The sequence below is a fragment of the Rhinolophus hipposideros genome, assembly GCF_964194185.1.
Source record: "Rhinolophus hipposideros genome assembly, chromosome: 4".
Lineage (NCBI taxonomy): Eukaryota > Metazoa > Chordata > Mammalia > Chiroptera > Rhinolophidae > Rhinolophus > Rhinolophus hipposideros.
In genome coordinates, this window is record NC_138050.1 from 1895373 (window position 1) to 1913186 (window position 17814).

Genomic DNA, 17814 nt, shown 5'->3' on the forward strand with positions numbered 1-17814 from the left:
CTCAGTTGCCACCAGCACAGAAGGTTGATTCCTCTAAGAAGACTTCTCATGCAGGTGGCAGTCAATCGCAATTCAGAATTTTCACATTCTTAGCCAGGGATTATATGTCATTTTCTAGAATGTCTGGGTAATGCATTCTAGCAAAGGGGAGACTTTCTCTCTGATGCTTCCCTTTCCTGGTCTTACATGTCTTCCTCCCTCACTTCTTTCTCTTCTTATCCTTTTGTTTTCCTTCTGGCTTTACTCTTTCCTGTGTGCACTTTTGTCACCAGAGCACTTTTGGACCCTTCACTTCCGACGTCTTTGGCACTTGCGGACATTCTCAGTTGGCAGGGTCAGCTGCGTCCCCCTCTCATTAAGGAGCTGCTGCCCTGCCATGAGGGCCGGTTTGGCTCTCAGAACTAGCTTCATGGCATTCTTTTGCCTTTCTCTCAGGGAGAGACAGGTTTCTTTCACTTCCTGTTTCAGAAGTAGATCACGCCGATGAAACAGGAGCTACCCTGGAGGTGGTGTGACTGCAGCCGTCACTAGGCGGCTCTGGGGCTTCTGGCACCTGTGTGTAATGCAGAGGGGGGACTCCTCGCTCACAGGGGGGCTTGCCTGCGGGGGCTTTGTTTTTCTATTAAAAGTTTTTTCTGATCAGAACGCAGTGAGTGCTTTTCCTTTCTTACTTCACTTTAACTCTTGTTTTCATGGCTCTGTGTAGTTTCAGATGGCTGACAAGATAGAAATGAATTTTATTTACATGATTATTAAAGAAGTTGCTATGGTAGGAAGTGAAAACATCCTGCTAAAGTGGTCATCTAGACTGTGCCCCAGTCCGTGGAAAATCATCCTGAAAGCATTAGAAATTCTGCATGAGTGGAATCCTCTGAAGACCTGACCATTTCTAGCATTCCTACCGCTGGGAGCAAGAGTAAGTCTCACGTGTGCTGCCAGGCCTGTCTCCTGCTGGTGGGCTGCTAGAGGTCCTTCAAGCATCTTTTGCACATTCATATTATGTGTGCGTGCAGTTGAAGGATAAGAGCAGTTTTCATGAAGCAGTGTAATTTATTAGGTTAGGAAAATCCCTTGTTTTAAATTTGGAATTTGGCTTTCTTTTTTCCAGATTCCTCCATTCGTAGAGACAGGTTCTTATGGGAGCAGTAGTATAGACATCTTCATTTGACACCAAACAGAGGTATCTAAGGAAGAGAGTTACCTGGAAAACTATGGAATGTCATTCACCTTCTGTAATTGCCCCCCGTAGCACAGACAGAAGTGAGCATGTCCACTGGCCCTGAAAGCCTGAGGTACTTGTTTAGTCCTCTGGGCTGTGCTTGCTATGCACTCGGGGGTAGATAAGTACCTGCTCAAAGGGCATGGTCAGGGGCACGGCAGCCATGGCAGCGTGACTGTTTTACTCTCTTGCTGCACCAGTTCCTTCAACTATAAAATGCAGGAATTGAATTACATGATATTTGGAGTTCTGTTTCTAAAATTCTTTGAGTCCCTAAGATTTTGTTTCCTTGTTAAAAGACCATGGTTAGAGATTTCAGGTTTCTTGTCCTGGAAATTTTTACTGTTGTAATAGAATATGAAGATAGGCAAACAGCCATCATTTTCTTTCAACAAGAGATTTCTAATAAGAGATTATTTGAATTACCTTTATGAGAATTACCTTTATGATTCAGGACCATATTTCTCCTTAAGTGATCTAAATAGATACAGCTGGTTTCTGTTTCAAATACTCTTTGAATAAAACACTTATTTGTTTTTCTCTTGGAACTTTAATTAATAAGTTCACATTTTTGGAAGCTGTTGCTTTATTTACTGATTATATTTTAAAGTTTCTAAATTTTTATGAATTTTGATGATCATCTCAATTAGAATTCATGTTAAGGTAGCATGGAATAATAAAACTTAAGAAAGGTCCAAATTGGTTCCTCTTACTTGTTTTTGGTATTTTCAAAACTCCTATATAGCGGTCTAATGTAATAGGAATTTATGTAGGGTGTACCTTTTATGTAGGGTATAGCTAATTGTGTCAGGAGCATTTGTAAGATTTTTAAATGACCCGAGCTTGACTAGGAGAGAGAATGATGTGCCTGAGTGTCTTCACGCTCTTCGGATAAATTCTTGAAGGCGCCATTCTGTGCCCAGAGTGAGTCTCATGGCTTTCAGATTCCCCAGTCTAGTGATCTTGGCAAATAACCTGCACTGTGATCATACATTTTTTCATGGATTTCACATGATGGTTACTTTTAGAGCTTCAGAAAATTCCCACCTTTTCTTGACTTCATTTTGACTGTCTCTCTCCCTTCTGATAATGCTGTTTGGAAACCGATTGGTTTTGGTGAACAAAAGAAAAATAGAAAATTAATATCAAATAGTCTTAGGTATGTTAATTTTCTATTTTTCCCCCCCTCCTGATTCAGTTTTTAGTTTCAGATATGGTAACTTGCAAGTTAAGGCAGGATCTTTCTAAGTGTAGTTTTGGGATTTACTCAGTTTAATCAGTACTGCAATCAGAAAATTCACGAGAACTTCTCACCTTGTGTAAATGTGACTCTTTTTTTAAAAACGTTTTGAAGACGATAACCTAGATGTGTTTGTGATGATTTCTGAACTTGCTACTGGAGATGGGTCATCCTGTTGAAAGCTTCACCCCTCGACAGACTGCAGCGTTTTAACAGCACGGCTCATCACACGTAGCAACGTTCCAGCGCAGGTTTAGCAAGGTGTCCTGAGGGCGCCGCGTTGTTTTGCACAGGGTGAGGATCTCTTAGACATTTTCTGATTGCTTTATATTTTTATTTTTATTTTTTTTAAAGCTGTGTTATTTTTTAGTTCTTCATGCTTTGGAAGTAACAGTTGAAGAGAGGTGAGGAAAGTTTGTGAAAATTGTGATCGGTGATTAGCTGCCACCTGCCTGAGGTGTCTCCTGAGAGGAACTAACCTTTTTGTGGTGCTAGAGCGAGGTCACTGGATAAAAAGAGCAGGTAACCACTTTCCTCCTTGTCCGCGGAGTTCTGTTTCAAAATTAATACGTGCAGAGTGCTCAGGGGATGGTGAGCCGCAGTCTAAAGAACGTGTCCCCTTCCATCCGCAGAGACCAGCAAGGTGGACTACGTCCTGTTCCAGGCGGCCACAGCCATCATGGAGGCCGTGGTGCGCGAGTGGGTCCTCCTGGAGAAGGGCAGCATAGAGTCCCTGCGCACGTTCCTGCTGACCTACGTCCTGCAGAGGCCCAAGTGAGTCCGCGGGCAGCGGGCGCGGGTGCGCCGGGCGCCTCCTGCTGGATGGAGTCTGCTCCTGCCTGCTCCAGTTTTAATGCGCAGCCTTCATGGCCAAGCCCGCTGTGGGCTCGTCTTTGAAAATCCCATACGTGCTTGACGGCCGGCTTGCTGCTTCATGGAATAATGCTTTTTATTTGAGCTGGTGGTCTGGGTTTTGTTTCGTTGAAGAGATTGCTAGAGGTTAGGTCTTTTGTCATCGTGGTTTTGTTCCGATGATTGGGCTTGTAAATAAAAGGTGATCTTGGACTTATTTGAGAACCTTTCTCCTCGTCCTTCCTTGTGCTTGGTAAGTATCAGGAGATGTTGGTGAATGTCCCGAAAAGCAGTGTGGACAAACCGGGTGTCATAGAAGTGCACGTGAAGTCAGAGGTTGTAGAGAAAAAACAGCAAATTGCTCCTCTGGCTTGAGGAGCCAAAGGGTGGGAGTGAAGGTCTTTGTATGTCATACACACTGTGATACTCAGACATTTTACAGGATGTGTACATTTATTGCTTTATGATTTTTTTTATAAATGTGAGGAAAATTATCAGCCACACAACTTTTGGGAGAAATTCATTTCCTATTTTTCATTTTTAACGCTCCCCCGCGCCCCAAATTCCAGGTGTTCTCCTAGGAGGAGGCAGCACACATTCCACGTGTGCTGTTTATCTAGGTGGATACTTTCACAAGATGTTCCTTTCCACACTCAACGAAGGAAGTGTAATGAATCTGAAATGCTGGTGCTTAGGAATGGTGATTTATAAACATGCATAAAGCTTTAAAACGATTTGGAGCATACTGTCATACCTTGTTCCTACTGACTGTTCACCACAGTCTCTGAATTTCTGACATTTAATAATGACCAGCCTGATTTTGGCACTCAGTGAAGTCCAACTGCTTTCCCTTCAGGAAACACTGTAGTTAGCACTGCAGGGGTGATGGGTAATGAGCTCTAGATGAGTGCGTGTCATGTGTGAGCAGAGGGAAAGCTGTTTTATTCTGGGTGTAACAGAAGGAGAAAAAATTGCCCCAGTTTCCAACCTTTCTCTTCTCTTCATTCTGATTTTCTTTCTTTTTTTTTGAAAAAGATTTTCTTGGGGAATGGGAACAGGACTTTATTGGGGAACAGTGTGTACTTCCAGGCCTTTTTTTCCAAGTCAAGTTGTTGTCCTTTCAATCTTAGTTGTGGAGGGTGCCATTTAGCTTCAAGTTGTCCTTTCAGTCTTAGTTGTGAGGGCACAGCTCAGCTCCAGGTCCAGTTGCCATTTCTAGTTGCAGGGGGCACAGCCCACCATCCCTTGCAGGAGTCGAACCAGCAACCTTGTGGTTGAGAGGACACATTCCAACCAACTGAGCCATCTAGGAGTCAGCTCAGCTCAAGGTGCCGTGTTCAATTTTAGTTGCAAGGGGCGTTGCCCACTGTCCGGGACTCGAGGAATTGAACTGGCAACCCACATTGTGGTTGAGAGGACACGCTCCAACCAATTGAGCCATCCGGGAGCTCAGCGGCAGCTCAGTTCAAGGTGCCGTGTTCAATCTTAGTTGCAGTGGGTGCTGCCCACCATCCCTTGCGGTACTTGAGGAGTTCAACTGGCAACCTTGTGGTTGAGAGCCCACTGGCCCATGTGGGAATCAAACCGGCGGCCTTCGGAGTTAGGAGCACGGAGCTCCAACTGCCTAAGCCACCGGGCCGGCCCAACACAGACTTTTTTATCTTGTAGAATGTCCTACAGTGTGAATTAGAATAAAGTGACAGTTTTTGGTGTATCGCGTAGGTCAAATGCTACAGTTACATACTGTACACGCCACATGTAATGTTGTGTACTCCCATTTTGTTTCTTTTCTGAGTTTTCCTAAAGAGAGCAGAATTTGCGCACACACTGTTGTAAAGAGGCAGGCCGTATAGCAGTGGGAAAGGGACGGTGAGCCCTACCTGTGCCATTATTAACTATGACCTTGGGCAAATTATTTAACCGCTTTATGAATTAATTTGCTAATTGTTAGAGTGAATAATATTACTTTACTCCAAAGATTGTTGTGAGGATTAAATGTATTCATTTTTGTGAGGTTAGTTTATGTAAAATCTTACGTAGCATAAGCACTCAATAAATGTTTGCCCTTATTATTTATTTTCCTAGTAATTTATAATCCTTGTCCGGAGAGAGATTTAAAACCAGCCATCTGTACATTCTTGGTGGTAGTGTTCAGCTTTCTCTGTGTTTTCTGGTCCTCAATGTGTCCCTAAAGTACAGGAATCCCCTCCGGCCAGCCCCTGCTGCCTGTAGCAGGTTTCTGTATTTGTTCGCTTAGTGTATGTTTCAGATCTGTGTGGTGAAGCAGTGCTTTTCACTTTAGCTTGACACAGGGACATGTGTGCGTTCTGCATAAATGTCTGATAAACGCCTGTTAGGTGGCCGGCAGTGTCCTTGACCTTGGTACTGCTGTGTCGGCCAGTCTGGGAGATAAAGTGTAACCCAGGTGACAGATGCCTGTGCTCTACCTGTGAGGTGGTGACCAGCTGTGTGTCAGGGGCCGTTCAGGGCCTGCTGTCTGGACAGAGTGGCAGCACGGTCTTGGCAGAGGGCACAGCAGTTCCGGAGCCTGGAAGTGCATGAGCATCGTGCTAGCAGCTGAAGGAATGTCAGGGTATCTGCAGGTCTGAGTGTACATGGGAGGGGTGAAGTCGGAGAGGGGACCTTAGAAATGGGTCACCATATCATTTATGTCCAGATGTGTCTGGACACTTTTCAGAGTAAAAGAAAGCACTGTTAATAATTATGTTGGACAGCAGTGTCCCAGGAAAGCTGGGATGGGTCCCACTGCTTCTAAGGCATGTGGAGGAATGTGGGTTTTACCCAAGGGCCCGTGCTGGTTGTATCCTTGCAGTATTCTAGAGGCTGGATTGAAGTTCAGAGCTCTATTTTCTAAACCTTCCCTCTGAGAAGTGGTGTGAACAGGCATTGTGGTCTCTGTGCCCTGTGGTTGAATGGGCTTCGTAGAATGCCTCCGCTTAGGACCACGCTTTTGCCACCGCACTGAGGAACAGAGCTTCAGTGCGACATTTTAGACGGATGTTTTAGAATTTGCGTGTTTCCGTAATGTTGTACGTTGGATGGCTTGCATGTTGTCTTTCCACATTAAAGGGAATGGGTTTAACATTATACTGCTGGCTGGAGACTGATAGTAGATCAGAATTTTTCTCTCAGTTGATCGAACCTTGATCTGCTTCTTAGTGAGCTAACTTTCATCTACTGAACACTGCCCGGAGCAGCTAACATTTATACAGCATGTAGTGTGCACTGGGCACAGCTTTAAGAACTTTTAATCCTTGTAACAACCCTGCTACCCCATTTCACAGGCGAGAAAACTGAGGTTCTGAGTGTTAACTTTCTCAGAAGCTCAGAACCCAGTACATAACAGGGTGTGGGTTTGTACCCAGCTCTCTCGGCCTTGAGTCTGTGCCACACGGGGCCGCACTGCCCTCAGAGGTAAGCGGTGTTATTAGGAGTAGCAGGCATAGTGAGAAATTTGGGAGTGCTTTTATATTAGATTTCTATAAAAATTTTTACTTTGATTTTTATGTTTTACAGCCTCCAAAAGTATGTCCGGGAACAGATTCTATTAGCAGTAGCAGTAATTGTAAAACGGGGATCACTGGATAAATCGATTGACTGCAAGAGCATATTTCATGAAGTCGGCCAGCTAATCAGCAGTGGCAATCCCGCGGTGGTAAGTGCTCACTGTTTGTGTTTGTAAATCCTTCATGTTCGGTCGTACACAAGGACCATTGCAGAAGCAGCAGTGGGGAGGTATGCGAGAGGGAGGGTCGTGTCCTCTCGTCCTTGTCACATGTGCACACACTGTACACGTAGTGTCCTCTGCTTTCCATGTGCCTCTTGTTTCCCATGTTGCCATGGTGTTCGTAATCATCATTTCAGGGTGTAAAATATTAGGAGCTAATAAGCCGCAATATTCTTAGCCATTTCCCATCTGTTGCACATTTTCCTCCCTTTTCAATAAGTTTTTGACAGCTACTAGTGATAATAGAAATGTTTGGATCAAATATAAAATGCTATCTGACGTGACAGATTATTAAATGTTGCTGTGCCAACAGATGTGCTCTGTATAGTACACTGTGACTTCCAGGTGTTCCTGTCACCTGGCCAAATTGGAGAGCCTTGTTCTTCACTGAATTACGCTGAGGAGCCGATTGTTTTCTCTCCTCTCAGTATCCCTCCAGGAACTCTTCGTTCCTGCAGAGTGACTGTTCGGTTGTCACGACTCTGTCACAGGCAGGAGGAATGGGAGTTGGTGTTAGTGAGCAGCTGTGAAGCTTGGTTAGAACTGTTGACTTATCAGCTGTGTCTAACTCATGTGGAATTGGGATGGGTAAAAATCCCAATGATTCCAATGTGAACCATTAGAAAGCTGCCTGGGTGAGGCTTGCGCCTTATAGCCCTTTATGATAAATCCCACGGCTGAGCGGGCTTTAGTCATTTTGCCTATGGCCTGAGGTTAGGAAGTGGCGGTTCCCTTCAGGAGAGCCACACGCTGCCCCTCCCCTCCCAGTGTCCTGTGTCTCTTCTCCTCCCCGCCCCCAACTGTGCCCAGGTGAGGGCTCACCCCCGTCTGCCCCACCATGTCCTCTGCAGGGTCTCGGCTGAAGGAGGATTGAAGCAGCTGTCAGGATGGGGAGCTCCCTGTACACACCGGAGGGATTTGGGTTTTCCTTGGCGCCCACTAGTGGTCCTGGGTTTGTTGTTTGGAAGTGGAGGCGGGCGTTACTGCACCCACTTGCAGTGTGCGCTTGGCTGAGCTGTGACGCTCGTGTGCACCCGTGAACTGCCACCAGTCGGGACTCACAGCACTTGTCCTTGTGTCCTGATTTCTGTGCCATGTTGACGGCATGTTCTCGAGGTACAGACTCACGTGTCGTGTGTCTGGGCTCCTGCGCGGCCACAGGTTTCTGCTGAGCATTTGAGATGTGGCTGGGTGTGACTGAGGAACTCAGTTTTCAGTCTGAGTTAATCGTCGTTCATTTACATGCAGATAGCCACCTGTAGCTAGCTAGTGACAGCCGCACTGAACAGTGTAGTTCTAGAGACTGATGATTCAAAGCTCGGATGATACGTCCTCTCACTGAATCTTAGTATTATAACATGTATTTGTTTACGTAAAACCAGTAACTTCAAAAGTGTGCATGTTTGAATCACTACATTCTGTGAGTCATTTGGCTTATTTTATGTGGTGAGAAGCTTTCTTGCGATTAGTCCTCAGCGAAGGTTCCATTGACTATTTCTGAGGTAAAGGAATTGGTCATGGCACTCTGGGGGCTTCTCCCAGACGTGTGCCCCACTCTGAGAAGGGCTGTGCTCTGGATTGCCGCTGCGGTCCCTCAGGGTTGCCCCCCTTTGTTGTGTAGCCAGGATCTTGTTACTTGGCGGGGAGCTCGTTCTGATGGCCTGTGTGCAGTCCGGGGGGTGGCCATCCCTGAGGGTCTCGGGAAAAACCAGGGGTGGAGCTAACTAGCCAGAGCTCCCAGGGGACAGGTTTGGAACTGAGGCTGCTGCTTGGGGATGTTATCCTAGCCCCTCCGCTCTGCGTCTCGCACCCCCGTGTTCCAGATTCTACTTGAGGACGTGTTGTTTCACAGGACAGTCACAGTGGAGTCCAGTACTGGAGACTGACCAGGATTTAAACTTGAGGAGCGTAGCCACTAACCCTGGCATCCGGATGCTTATGACTATAATGCCTGTCCCGCGTTAGGTTGGCCAGCACGTCGGCTGGAATTTCATTGTGAAGTTTGAATTTCTGTGCCCGTCCTCACCCCTCACATAGCTTCTACGCACCTTGTGTCTCTGCGGAATGAGCACTCATCAGGAGTTGTGCCCTCACTTCCTCTCCCCTGGGGCCGTCTGACCCACCACAGGAAGTCCCAGTGCAGCCGGCAGTTGGCCTTTTGTGAGTCCCTGAAATAACCGATGTTCCGAGAACGATTGGAACACATGTAGCCATTAGGGAAGATTTAGCTGTATTCACAGTGCATACGCTTTGAGGATAGTGGATACATTTAATATCCTCTTGAAATACTCTAAAAGAAAGATTTTTTTTTTTGAAGTTGAATTTCTACTAACAGAGTTAAGAACTTTTTACAGCAGTAGGAAGTCAATGGTGGGAGGTAGAATTTAATCTCAAGATTGCAGGATGAATTTATTCTGGCAACCACACTGAAAACATTAATTAAGCTTAAAAAGTCCTACATTTATGTAGCAAAGTCGGTGGCCACCGCAGGGCCGTCCCTGTTGGCCCTTGCCTGGCAGGTCAGAAACATGAGCTTGCAGACCAGTAAAGCATTTCAGTACATCTTCCTTTCTCTCCCTCTCGGACTGTTAAGAGTTTGTGAGAACGGTTTAAGAATTTACTTAAGGTTTTCTTAGTCTCAGAGGCATGCTCAGCAGTGGAAGAGAGGTTTAAACTTTGGTAAGAAAGTAGAGTGATAAAAGGAGAACATTGGTACAGAGACTAGCAACTGCCTTTGTAAGGTTGAGTGTAAGAGCTATTTGAAAAGAAGAGATAATTGATGGTTTTCTGTGGATGGGAAGAAAGTGTTGACCTCGTAAGTTAAGTTAGGTGACTAAGCTCCATGGGCCGGAGCTGCATGGAGACTGGCTTTCCCTCTTCCCTCTCTGTGGTGGCCTTTCCCCTTGTACCAGTCTAATACCCATGCTTAGATGAATATCGGGGCAGTAGGATCGTACAATGTGGGTTTTGGTTGTGGAGTCACACGTAGGGCTGCCCGGCAAAAGACAGCAGCGCTCAGAGCCTTCACTGGGCCTCAGCACATGTCCTGCCCGGCGGGCCCCACCCCTCGTCCAATCTGGGGCATGAGCGCTGTTAAATCATCCCCTTTTCTATCCAATAATATTTTAAGTATTGAAAGCAGGTAAGAAGTAATTATGCTATTATCCATGAGTGATAACTGGTTGTGTATTAAGGAAAAGAAAACAGGAGACTAACATATCAACTCTCCTTTAAATGCCTTAAAGGATTATTTTATAGTCTTCGTTCTCTGCAGATGGTTCTTTGGGAAAATGTCTAGTTCATACATATTTGCTAAGAAGATGATGTTTCTTAGACACAGTACCGTTGCCCGTGTACTGTAACAGACTCTTAGAGTAGTTAATCTCATACAGTCAGCGAATGCTGTGCTGCTTGTTGTCAGTCTTTGTGGGTGGGCTGTTTTCCTCTTGTGGCTACAAAGGTTGCTGACTAACTTCATCCCAGTTTGCAAGTGTCAGAAGTACTATCTGCTCACTCGGAAGGAATAGATATGGAGACTTTATCTCCTACAGAGAGCAGCTCCATTTTTTAGATTGTAAATTAACGTTTAAGCTCACTTTTTCATCCATGTTTGTTTTACTTTCTCTGGAAGTGGTAGGTATACATGAAATTGCTTTTAAAGCTGCTTCGTTTATCATTTACGCCTTCTTCCTTCCTCTCTGCTGCTTGAGAGAGAGAGAAGTGGGTGAGAAGTTCACCGTCCACAACAGTGCCGCCCTGGGCCTGCTGGCCAGCTTAATCTCTTTTCTCACAGGTCTCATTGATGTTTGCTGAGGGGCAGCTGAGCGTCTGCTTTATATACAGCGACCTTTCATAAAGTTTATTCTTGGTAATAAAGCTCCCGGGGTAAGAGCCAGGCTATTATGAGACAAGCCTCTCTTTGGACACGAGTGTTTTATTTTGTCAGCTGGAGTTAGTGCTTCAGTATCTCGTGCTTGTGACAGTGAGCTGGTGAGTAGGGCAGCTATATCTGAGGGGTTTTCACTGTCATGAAATCAATTGCTTTTTCTAGAAGTGAGAGTGCTGCCATAAGACTTGAATGCAAAGACACAATTACTTGGTTGTTGGAGGGTTACCTTGTGAATTTTCAATACTTCAGTGAAAGAACAGATTAGATGATTTCATAAACCTTGAGGTCTCATTGAATTTCTTCTGCTTGTTTCACACGTTTACGTTTTCTTTTTGAAATTTATCAGCTGTGAAGAACATAGGAAGTGCATTGTGTGTTCATTTTCCACTTGCCCTTGTGTTGCTACAGTGTTAGGTGTAGAAGTAACATTGACCCATTAATCTAGGTAACATTTACCGAGCATCTGCTTTGTACGTCAGTGATGCTTCACTTCTGGCTTTCTTTTATTAACCGATAACTTACCTTGTGATTTTAATTTGGTGGAATGTAGATAACAATCAAGAACCAGGAAAGCCAAAGTGGGTGGTCAATTTTTGTGATGCTCATGAAAAGTACTGTTGCCACGGATCCTTAGTGGGGCCTGCCACATCTGCAGGGTACTTTACCTGCATGTTGTAATTGGAACCTTCACACAGTCATGGGCGCTATGCAGGGCAGAGGGTGGTAACCCTTTTTGTAGATGAGAAAACTGAGGCCAAGACAGCTGAAATGATTTGGCCTCCGTTACTTGAAGTTGTGAATCTTGGACTGTTAGAACCCAGATTTTTCTGGCTTCTTTGTCTAAACAGTGAGATTCTTGTACTGGACTCTGGAAAGAGTCCCATAGTGTTTTTATTTAGAATTTATTTTGGTTACAGTTTTAATACATTTTATTATTTGGTTTCTAACTTGTTGGAAATGAAAATGATCACTTTAGAACGGCTCATTAGTACTGGCTACGTTGCCAAGCAGAGTGTGACACCGACCAAGGATGCCTGAGGGAAGTCGGGGCAGCTCAGATCAGAGTGCTCAAGGTGCGTCCAGCCCGCACGCACACTGTGCGAGGTTCAGGCACTCACGTCGCACGGCCCACGGCGATTGCCATAGAAACTTTTCCTGGGGAAACACTTACATGAAGGCAGTTTCATGAAAACTATCTGCTGCACATGGGCAGGTGTTCACTTAGTTCTTCATGACCATGGACAATGAAGCACTGCTGTGAGTCTCAGATTTTACTGATGGTGCTTTACACCAGTCATCCCTTCCACCAGTGTGGTGGCCCCTCCGTCTCCTGCCTGCAGTCCGTCAGCTTTGATGTGGTTTCACTGAAACTCACCACTGACTTACGCACAGCAGCGCTTGTTTCTGACCCTCTCGAGTATCAGTCACTACCTCTAGTAGGGAAATGACACCTGCCCTGACTGTGACAGGCACAGAGTCAGTGCCTGAAGGTACTGGTTGTGAGGGTCAGAGGGCAGCACTTGGGGTGACCATCGAGACCTGAAAGTCTGCAGCAAGCCCCCAGGAGCCTTGTACGGGGTGAGAAAAGCAGGAACTTGCGCTGTCTCAGAGGCAGACCTGGGGCCTCCCCTGGCTCTCCTTCTGTCCCGAGAAGGAGCTGTCCTCTTGTCTCTCAGCATTGCAGTTTTGGCTCGCTGCCCAGCTGCCTTTCGTGTAAGCAGTGCACTTCCCGGGAGAGGAATCTGATTTTAGTGAGGTTTAATTGATAATTAGATACTGAACATGAGTGAACACATTAGGAAATGGGGCCTAGACGCATTGCGATGTGTTGAACTCTTACGGAGAGAGACTCTAGGTATATGCAGAGGTGCTTGTCTCTCTTAATGTACAATCACTAAATTATTCATTATTCTCCAGGAGTTCTATGAATTTGGCACCTTTGAACCATCTCAGTGTGTGGAGTGTAGTTAATGCTTACGGTGCTCTTCTCAGGTCTGCACATGGCTTCCACCATAAGGAGCAGCTAAACCAGGCGGCATCTTTTAGTGATGAAAATATCACACTGACTTTGTTCTTTGAGAGCTGGTAATTCTAGGTACGTTAAAACCAGGTTATTTCTGGTACTACCTCTAACCATGCTGCATAATTTATTTTTATGTATCTTTGAAGTCTTTGAATGCTAAATTTGAGAAGAATACACTTTCTTTAAAAAGTTTGTGGTTTTATTTCGTAAGTGTAAAGCGGAAAAAGGACAATACAAACCAATACCATGTTTCCCCAAAAATAAGACCTTGCCATACAATCAGCTCTAATGCGTCTTTTGGAGCAAAATTAATATAAGACTTGGTATCATATCATATCATATATTATATCATATCATATCGTATCGTATCGTACCATATCATATTATATAAGACCAGGTGTTATTTTACTATAAGACTCAGTCTTATAGTAAAATAAGACTGGGTCTTATATTAATTTTTGCTCCAAAAGACGCATTAGGGCTGATGGTCTGGCGAGGTTAGGTCTTATTTTGGGGGAAACGGTACATCTGGGTTGATGGTAGATGGTAACGGTGTGTAAATAATGACACCTGTGTGCTAACAATTTGGGAAGCTGGGAACAAATGTTACAGTAATAGTCTCTGGATGGTAGGACAATGCAGTTTGATTTCCTTTGTGCTTTTCTGTATCTACTAGTTGTTTTTTTAAAGATAAAGATGTTATTTTCGTAAGAAGAAAACGTTTTTTAAAAGCAAGATATTCTTACATTCAAAGAGCTACGTCTATAATGGGAATGTGTTCTGTTTCAGTGTCCTGTGCTAGAAATGTACTTTCCTTTCTGGGTGAATTAGCACTTCCTTAGTGTGAAAGGCTGCTGTTCTGCAGGGATGTCTTCACTGCTGCGTCTCCAAAGCAATCCCGTTCCACTGAGGGCTCCTTGTGTGTCTGATGAAGCTTTGGTGCAAGGAGACACTTTCTGTAAATCTCTTCCCTTTTCTGAGCAATCTTAAACTCAGAACAGTTCTTGCTGTCATTGCTCCTGCCTCTTCCCTTCACTCGTCTTTTAGGGTCTTGACCACAAACACATGCATGTAATCTTAGGAAATGTTTATTTCACACAAAAGTAAAAGTTTATTGTGAATACTTGTTTCCATCATTAGAATTGTGTTACTAAAAGTTTGAATATGGTCATAGTTTAAAAATCATGCCATTTTGTGGTGAATATAGTTTGGCACTATTTGTGCAAGTTGTAAATTACTTGTGCAAAACTATAATTTCATTTGTAAGAGTGATACGTTTGTGTTTAATGGGTACTTCTGGGTTCATAATGTTCCATTCAGGGAGGTCTTACTTAGAAAGGAGAAAAGCTAAGGCTAAAAGATGTAAAAATAGAGGATACTGAAAATTGTTTTCACAATCATAGGATCTTTTGTTAGAATCTTGTGAGTTAACTTTTCCCTTTGAATTTTATTAATTTGAATGTAATGCCTACTTTCCCCACCAAAGCCTAGCTGTATTTAAAAACTATGTTCCTAGTTGATCCCAGTGTTACTTAAATAAATTTGTGAAGTTTTGGTTGCTGGCACTTTGACCATAAAAGTAAGCCATTTTTTACTACATTTTTGTTAACTGAGAAAATGAAGGCATTGAACTTGATGAGTTTCCGAGACCCCTTTCAACTGTGAAACGGAGGGAGCTATGTACTCCAGAAGAGGGTTGTCTGCGCCTGCGTCCTTACACCAGTGTCTTCCTCAGGCCGTGCAAAGGCCATTGAATATGTACACTTTTCTGGATGATTTGGGAAAAGGGACAGTTTTATTTAAAAATGTGTATTTTGAGGTGGATTGCAAAGTGTGTGTGTATTTAAGCTAGCCCCGGCGCAGTCATAGAACTCGCATCCTTGTTGAAGCAGCTGGTCTGAACCCCAGGTTCCTGGGCAGTGTTCCTGTATCCTTTGCTGTTGGGGCTTCTTGTGGAGGGAAAGGCCCAGAATCTGCTCTAATGTACGTGCTCGTGTGCTGTCTATAAATATCAGCTATACAGCATGCTTACTTTAGTTGAGATGAAGAGGCAAGTAGGAATTTAATTCTTTTTTTATATTTTTTAGAGGAAAATTTCAGACATATGCAAAAATAGACAAATAGCATATTGGTCACCCATGTGATCATCATTCAGCTTCAACAAATGCCAACAACTCATGCCAATCTTTAGAAATTTAATTTTATGTATATTGGCTAAGATTTGCCAAGATAAGCATCTGTAAGGTCAAGGTACTGACATCAGAAGCATTTCTAACAAAGATATGGCAGTTGGTGGGTGGGATGACTGTTCAGCTGTTGTATAAGCTCGCATAAATAGTATCGTCTTGACTTTAATCTTTGGTTGTGCAGAGGTGGTGAGCAGATTTCTGTTTAACCCCTGGAATGGGGCCAGAATAATTTGTAACCCTCCATCTTGGCACCTTGACTCAAAACGGCCTGTGAATAAAGCAGCGGCTTGGTGCTAGGAGCCTGCTGGAGAGAGCCATGGAGAAGGAAACTCCCTTTTCAATTGAAACAGCTTTCGTGTATTACCTGCGTAGTGTTTCAGAGACTATAAACTCTTTCACTTTTCATCTGTTTGGAAATACATTTTATGGTCATCAAAACAGAGAATCGGGCAAACTGGGTTCATCTCTGCTGGCCTTAAGTACTTAAGGTCTCTGACTCTCACCTCTTTCAGTCAGGTGGGGCTGTGAATTATTAATAAATGAGATCATACATTCAACACTAATTACCTTAAAATATCACTTGCACTCTGCGATCACGTTAGGAGTATATCCTGAGTTCCAGGCTTACACGGATTTGGGTAATTGGAGTGGAGGAAGTGCTATAAGCAATTACTGGGCCACTTAGAAAGGAGAGCCAATCGCTATTTTGTCATAGCTGAGTTTTTGATTGATATGTACCAGATCTAAAAATATAATGGAAGATCTAAAGATTGAAACTGTTTCATTATGTTAGAAACAAATGTAGTATTGAAACAAAGCATTGGAAAAAAATGCCTCACTATTATTTCTTCTCCAATAATTACAGCAAACTCTGGCCTGTTCTATTCTAACTGCACTATTGAGTGAATTCTCAAGTTCAAGTAAAACTAGCAACATTGGACTGAGTATGGAATTCCATGGTAACTGCAAAAGAGTTTTTCAGGTATTGGCATTTTTGTTCTTATGTTTTAAGTATTAGATGGTTCACTTTTTATACAATCTGTCCCTAAGGCAATGAGGACATTTAGTTTATCTGGTTGAATGATAGCGCGCCTGAAGATCTGTGCTGTGATTTTGTAGGAAATAACAAAGTGACAGGTTTTGTGAACATAGTTGACGATTTAAAATAACTTGTTTAATTCTAGTCTTCAAGCAAAACAAAAGGGAAATACCACTCTAAAGATCCTTAGTTTATTTATTTTGTTCTTACCGTGTTTAGATGTAACACTTCAATTGGTGGGACTCTGCTGTCCTTAAAAATAGGCCTGGCAGCGTGCCCACAAGGGCTGTGTATTTCAGTGTTATTGCAGATGGTGTGGGCTCTTTGTCTTGTATGTATTGTTTGGCTTTGAAGTGAAGTTATGTGAAGGCACTGGCTTAAATCTGAGGGCCCTGCACTAAAGCAACTGAGCCCTCCAGCTCTGCGTAGTCGTCAGTCTTCTCCACGAGTGGCGTTTCTGTGACAGTGAGTGTATTCAAAGCGATGCCTCTCGGAAGCTCCCTGTGATGTCATTATGAGCAGGCCTGAAAATGGAAAACATTCCTGAAGAAATAGTGTTTTCCATTGGAAGTGTTAAGGTGCTTGTTGTTTTGTTATGGTTCTCAATGGGAACACATTTTTAATAAGCTTTTGACCCAGAAGTCTCTGGTCCACTTCCTGCAGGAGGAAGACCTTCGCCAGATCTTCGTGCTCACGGTCGGGGTCCTGCAGGAGTTCAGCAGGCGGGACAACCTCAGCGCTCAGATGTCGTCTGTATTTCAGCGTTACCTCGCGCTTGCCAACCAGGTCCTCAGCTGGAACTTTCTTCCTCCAAATTATATCCTTTGACAACTTAAATAGCGTCTGTGGTAATTTTCATAATGACTTAATTAAGCTGAAAGTACTTTATCTCTGAGGTTTGTAAAACACTGTTGAAAGAAAATACGTCTCTTGGAAATGGCATTTAACTTCTATATAAGATAGCACCATGGACTACTTAGAAGATTTGAAATTGTGCAGAACTTTGTAGGGGAGGGCTAGGTGAATGGAAACAAAGGGTTTCGGGGAGGTGGTCCTGGGACTGGCTCACTGAGGAGCAGCCACAATCCTTAGGAAGGAGAAGGACAGAGGTGGGAAGTGCATTTCCATCAGCTGCTGGATTGCGTTCTCCTGGTAGTGGAAATAATTGGATTTCTGGACTGCTTTTCCTCATGGCTGGTTTGGCGTCCTCTCACTCTCTTGCTCTCCATGGATGACGATATGTTCAGGTGTCGGTAACTAGGTAGTACAGAAATAAAAAAGTATGAAATAAAAATACGAAAATTGCATTTCTAGCAGATTATTTATTAGTAATACAGAAGGATTTAAATGGATTATACTATAGCTACAAATACCTGCTTTTCTAGCATTGGCTACAGTGCAGAAACTTTGTTTTAGAAAGCAGCTCCTTAAAGTTCCTGATTTGCTCTCCTAGGCCCTTGGCTGCCTGTGATAGACTGAATGCAGCACCATGTCTAATGGCCCCTGTGTCACGTTGTGCCCCACTTGTCTGGGTTGGAGGCTCAGGATCCTAGGCATACCACTTCACCTCTCTGGGTTGCACTTTTCCAAATGGAGAATGGGGTGTGGATTGTTA

General features: G+C 43.9%; 1 protein-coding gene across 3 annotated transcripts in view; it reads left to right on the forward strand.

The window, feature by feature from the left end:
- Nucleotides 1-17814, forward strand: part of XPO4 (exportin 4) — a 90545-nt gene that overhangs the window by 16786 nt on the left and 55945 nt on the right. For 2 of the 3 annotated variants that reach the window (XM_081045892.1, XM_081045893.1), the window contains exons 3-6: nt 3092-3233; nt 6849-6987; nt 16026-16142; nt 16863-17016. In XM_081045892.1, coding sequence (XP_080902018.1) covers nt 3092-3233; nt 6849-6987; nt 16026-16142; nt 16863-17016 — 552 coding nt within the window. Of the gene's footprint in view, nt 1-2813; nt 2982-3091; nt 3234-6848; nt 6988-16025; nt 16143-16862; nt 17017-17814 lie in introns of those variants that run through there. The other variant, XM_081045894.1, reaches the window with a different exon arrangement.